This window comes from Terrapene carolina, unplaced genomic scaffold (assembly GCF_002925995.2).
Source record: "Terrapene carolina triunguis isolate 2854851 unplaced genomic scaffold, T_m_triunguis-2.0 Scaffold42, whole genome shotgun sequence".
Taxonomy (NCBI): Eukaryota; Metazoa; Chordata; order Testudines; family Emydidae; genus Terrapene; species Terrapene triunguis.
In genome coordinates this window covers 4,375,557-4,381,797 of record NW_020664393.1, presented here as the reverse complement: position 1 = coordinate 4,381,797, position 6,241 = coordinate 4,375,557, and the positions used below count along the sequence as shown (strand labels likewise).

At 36.6% G+C, this 6,241-nt stretch overlaps 1 protein-coding gene across 1 annotated transcript in view; it reads right to left on the bottom strand.

The window, feature by feature from the left end:
* Nucleotides 1-1,532: 1,532 nt before the first annotated feature.
* CDK19 (cyclin dependent kinase 19) overlaps nt 1,533-6,241 on the bottom strand; it is a 212,649-nt gene continuing 207,940 nt past the window's right edge. The window contains exon 13 of the mRNA XM_026653668.2: nt 1,533-4,996. Within this exon, the coding sequence (XP_026509453.1) occupies nt 4,865-4,996 (132 nt within the window). The 3' untranslated portion in view covers nt 1,533-4,864. The remainder of the gene's footprint in view (nt 4,997-6,241) is intronic.

Below are 6,241 nucleotides of genomic sequence, written 5' to 3'. Positions count from 1 at the left end.
AGTCGAGACGCAAGTGAGTGGCAGCCATTCTCTCTCACATAGCTGGGATGGAGAAAATGGGTGCAGTTTATGGTAAACGCAGTATAACAACCATCTCTGAAAAACTGACTCGTGGAATTATATGCAGGCCAACGAAGCACAGAAAATCAACCTGAAAAACAGAGCTGAGTTCCCCAGCTCATGTTCTCCAATCTAACATGCTGTCACCCTAGACACTTGGGAGAATTATATTCAAAGATAGCCTAGAAATGGGATGGGGGGGGGGAGGAAGAGGTAAGGGGGGGGGGGGAGGCTTAGTCTCCAAATGCACTGCTTTTTTAGAAGACAAATATGTAAAATCACCAGGTTGGTAGTTTTATATTTTTATAAGTGGTATCCAAGCTGCATGCTAAATCACTTTAGAGAGAGTACACCAAGCATTCCACCTGTTTTGTTTTTCCATAAAGTTTCATTCTATTTCCGTACATACAAAACACGAATACCCTCTTGGGTATTTTAAAAGGCTATAATTCCAAACTGGAGGTTTTACAAGCTCTGTTTTGTGTGGTTTATGATATCATAAACATCTGAATACAATTACAGGTTGCAACTCTGCAGGATACATTGCTTCTTTTGTAACTCAATGTCTGATGTTCACAACTTTCCAGCACACTTCTTTGATTTGAACCTTTTATTATTGTTATTATTATTATTATTACAAATGTATATTATTTGTATTAAAAAAATTCACACTGAAGCAAAGTCAATTCAATTTCATGACAACTAGGAATATAAAATAAATGCAATGAACTCATAGTTCAGTTTTAACAGTCATTTCAAGAGCGACATGAGGACAACTTAAAAGCAGTAAACTCTTAGCTCTAGAATGAGAAACAAATATTTTGTTTTGTGTTTTTGCAAACCCATCAGCATGGGTATTGCTGTATGTGGCCACCATAGAGCTAAAGCAGCAAAGCTTTGTGGCAGCATGAAGAGCATATGCAGTAATCTATAATAAAAACTACAAAAATGAAGGATACGTGCATGAAATTATAAAAAAAATAACTGAAGAGAAACAGACACGCTTCCACCAATAGTAAACTTGGGAGAATACAAACTAGAACAATTTGAAAAGTATACTACATTACATATATAAAAAGTTCTTTAAATTGCTGTTAAAAAGGACATCTTCAGTCCACATTTTGTGTAATACTTTTTAGTGTCTACACAAGACAGATTTTTAAAAAAATTAAATAGTATTAATTTACTACTAAATATTTAGGAGATAACAGTGCATTAAGGATTTTTTTCATATAGTAATACATATCACTCCTGTGTGGCGACACTTTTAGAAGATTACATATGGCCTTATGTACAATACATTTATTTAATCCTAAAACAATTCTTTGCTTAATGGTGTTTAAGTACCATTACTGAAGATTACAAAGGGGAACTAAGCTTTAATATGTTTATATAAAATATTAGACATATTTGAATACTTCAAGCTACCCCCAACCCTCCCCTCAGAATGCTCTTCCCTCCCCCCAAAAGATACAGTGTCACAGATACAGTGCAGGACTCGCAGCTTTCACAATATTCTTCCTTCATTGTGCAGTTTGTGCTACATAAACTTCACCAATGTAGACTATGCTGCTAATCCCATTCCTCACTCTCCTGTCTTCTCCAAAAACCAGATGAGAAACATTGCAGGATGGTATTTGACTGTCCACTGCTTCACCAAGGGAACAGGAATGAGAAAACGATCAAGTTGATGTCACTTTCCATTTCTAGTTGCCAGTGTGAAATACCTTTCTGAGGGCACACAGAGGTTATGGGTACGGTCAAAACTGTGAATAATAATAAGTGTCAATTACCAAAACTGCACAGGTAGAAAAATATACATGATCCTGGGTTCCCATAACATATTACATGATTAACCTCTGAATACAAAGAGCATTTTTCCTCATGAAATTACCTCTGAACAAGTCTCTCTCACCTTGGCTTCCATCCACCCTGAAATTCACACATAGCTCACCAGAAAAGGCCAAATATCCAAACACCAACTGACAAAGAGAGAGAAAGCGAGCAAACGTGCACAGTAAACATTTTTAAGCAGTAACCACTGCTTTTATTTATTCCCCTTTCTACTTTTATTTTGAAGGCAATGGAGGAGTTAGCTCAGCTTTGCACGTGCACAGAAGCTGCAAGGGGCTAAAGCACAGCAAGCAATTTAGATCTAGCAAATACAGAATTATCTATTCAGTTTAGACAATGGTGATAGCAGTCATTCTAGGGAATGGAAGCTCATTGAATTAAAGCACATTATAATGCTGTGTATCTTTGCACTCCACACATCGATGAACCTACACTATGATTCAGCTTTGTTGGCACTATAAGAGTCCAGCTTAACTACAAGCAGATTTTTGTCCCCCTGCCACCATCAATAATTTGATGATGAATAAAAGCAGGTGGGAGGGGGACAAACTTTAGACAATTATGTTACAATAGCTAATGGTGTTTTGAGAGGACAGAGGGATATGAAGAAGACAGGAGACAACGACCAGCATGTCCAGAGCCTGGTATCCAGAAAATTGGAAGCCAGTCACAAGAATATCCAATAATGTTGTTGTAGGGCAGGGGCAAAATTCTCCTTCAGATAGACATGGGACTCCCACTGACATCATTAAGAGGTGGGGACTTGCATCTTTCGAGCCCAGATACATTGCAAGCAGGTAAAAACATTTATCAACAATTAAAATCAGTTCCTGCCAACTAAGCTACGCAGAAGCACAGGACATGTAGTATCACAAAGAATAAAGATGGAAAGTATCCAATAGGAGATGGGTTTGTCCTAATAATAATTTATATTTTCCTTCAAATTGCTTCATTTCATTTTTATCACTTCTTGCCCATTCTTTCTTCAGTCACTTTTCAGAGAAGCCTGGTGTCATCGGCAAACGGAGCAAAGTCTTGTGGCAGCTGGTGTGGCCAAACCAGGTTTCCAATTGGTTATAAAAGCAAAACATTTTTGTGAGAGGAAAAAAAACATTAAACGTGACTGGGAGCTCACTCTCAATGGAAATACTTATTACTCTAACTGGGACGAAAAAACATTCTCCTCAGACAAAGGATCTACCACCTGCCTAGTTTCTATCACAATTTTAGTGTGGAATGTATAGTGGTTATGTCTAAAGTCTTGCATGGATTCAGGATAGAACACAACTAAACATGATATCACACTGTGTAGTGTACATGTCCGTAATATGCATTGCTTAAACATAATTTGCTCCTTTCTTGACTTCTTCTCCAGCAATCAATTAAAAAAGACTGGTGCTGCTCATACAGCGAGGAACATTCTAAAGTACATGAATGTCTTTCCAGTTTTAGTGCAATCAAATTCATCAGCCTTATTTCTAAACACAGAAGGAAAATGGAGCTGCTCCAAATTATACATTATGTGTCTCTGAATACCTGTGGCTCCGAAAGTTGGATAATGATCCTCCGATTATGCTTGTGAGCTCTAATTATTTACCTGGGATAGACTGCTAGTAACCCATCCACTTATGGTCCTTAGGCACAATCACAATGTGTTTGCTCTTAGGAAAAAGAAACATTTCAGTGCAACCAATCTGGATTAATCACAGCAATGTGAAGAATAAAGAATTTGCGTATTAAACATGAAAAACGAAGACAATTTTCAACATGCTCTTCAAAACATACAATAAGTTATCTTAAATTTGATGATCTTATATAAAAATGGACAATTATTTGTTTTTTTATTTTATAATCCTTTACATTTTTGTTGTCTTATATTTAGATAATTGATTCAGGGAAACTGACAAAGGGAGATATATAGAGCTCCCACACACATTAAAGAAGTGGTTTTTTGTTTTGTTTTGTTTTTTTAAACAAGGACTAGTATAAGTCCTCAACCACATTCTCTCTTCTACTGAGATCATAGGGCACTAAATATATTTTCCTGGCTATTTTGGGTGCCTAGCCAGAGAAGACGTTCTGTTACATTCCATTCCTCTATTCCAATGGCGCTCCAAAAGCATCTCCTTTTCATGTAAGTATCATGCTTTAGTTTAAAATAATGCTTAATTCAGCACTACTCAGAACATGGTCATAATATGTATGGGATTCAATATGAAAGATTTAGGAAACATTCACAATCTTCTGTTTGGTGAACAGTCCAGTACCATGAAGCACATTAGCTGCTGCAGAGACTTGGGTTGATTTTTTTTTGTTTTTTTTTTCCCCTAAGACATCGCCTGAAAACTAGACTAATACAAACAGAATAGTAAAATACTCTGGAACAGTAAAATTTGCTGTTCTTGACATCCATGAGGAAAACAGTAATATCCTGTGAAAAAAACATAGTGCTTTTAAAAGGTGCATTATACCTGTATAGCTAAACTGGTTTGCCTAGTATAAAACTAACTATATACAAGCTTGAAAGCCTGGGAGTTCAAGATTTTAAAACTTTAAAATCCCATTAAAGAGATTTGAAAAGATAGATTTATGGCGATCACTACAGCATGAGAAAGGTGCACCAGGAATCCTTCAAAAATTCCATAGGTTAAAGAAGTTAAGTGCTGGGTTCAGATCAGACGGTTTCATTAGAGTTACCACAATGGAACACATGCGAGGGAAGCACGCGGGAGGGCGGGGGGCACTTCACAAGAATCTCCTTTATGGCAATAAAGAAGGAACAGAGTCATTGAAAAAAAATCTTCAGTAAATAAAGTTTTCCTTTTATAATTGTGAATTTTAAATCTGTATCACAGTTTGCATTTTTGGTTCTTCTCATTGTTAGGAACTTCATATTGCTGGAGTCTTTTGACTTTTAGTCCATTCCTTTCTAAGCGCAGTCTATTAGGTCTCAGTACCTATGAGACTGATGAGACTGATGATACTGAGAGCTCTGTTGAGATGATGTGGAATAGCCCATTGTACTCTGGGACTGAGAAGATCCCTGAATGTTGCTTTGGTAACTCAGGCGTGAACTGGAGTGCTGGAGAAAAAGAAAATGGAAAAGAATTCAATTAAAACAGCCTGTTAGGACAATGATGCAGGGAGCTTTTCAACTCTAAGAGGCTCATTCAAATCAAAATGCTGGGTGAAAGCAACTGAACATCATTCCTCTTTAAGGGCCAACAGTATGATAATTAAATCATTATTATTAATATAGCACCCAAATGGTGTTAGGTGTTTGACAGGCATGGGAAAAAGACAGAAGTTACAATACAAGACCATTTAAAAATGATTTTGAAGTGATTGAACCCCATTGCTAACTCTTAATCTTTGTTGTTTCTTAATCCCATGTCTATCTATCATGATTTATTTTTTAATAAATATCTATATTTATTTGTTATTTCTATGCCACTATTAACTAAATAACAAATATAAGTGACTGCCAGCTCCAAACTCTCATTCTCTACATTGGGGGGGTGGGGTGGGGAGAGATTAGGTGTGCTAGAGAGGCAATGTATTCAGTTCCAGAGGAGATGGAATAAGAGTAGGGAAGAAGTGGGGGGATATGTCTTAAAAGATACCCTAACATCTGACTGGGGAGAGACTTGTTGATAAGTTCCAGTAATAATATCATTCTAGAACACGTCTCGATTCCTATTCTGGTGCTCCATCTACTAAAAACAAAGACATTTACACAGAGATGCCAGTGAGTGCATGTGTGCAAGACCTTAATATTTAATTCCCTGAATTCACTCTTTAAATTGCCAGAGTTGTGAAACAAGGTTTCGCAGAAACAGGAAAAAATGTTTGTTATTTATTAATCTTAATACTTTGTATGGAGCAGATCTCAATGAAGAAACATCAGCTACTTTAAGAATTTCAAAATACTTGTACAGTATTTTGCAGATTCATAACAAAATAGTGACTTAATCTGTTCATGCCTTCAGTTTCCTTGCCAATAAACAGTTAAGACCTGGTAGTATGTATCGTATAAAACATATGTAGCCCTTTTAATGTAAAATATTTCAAGATCCTGTATAAATGATCAAATCTGGCCTTCAAATCAAATAAATGCCTGTGTACCCCGGTCTTAGATTTTGTTTTACAGAGCTCTGATCCTTTTGCCTTAACATTTAGCATCCAGGCATTCAACAAAGAACAAAAATAAACAAATGCTCTGTCACCAGCTACAATAACAACAAGGAGTCTGGTGGCACCTTAAAGACTAACAGATTTATTTGGGCATAAGCTTTCGTGGGTAAAAACCTCACTTCTTCAGATGCAT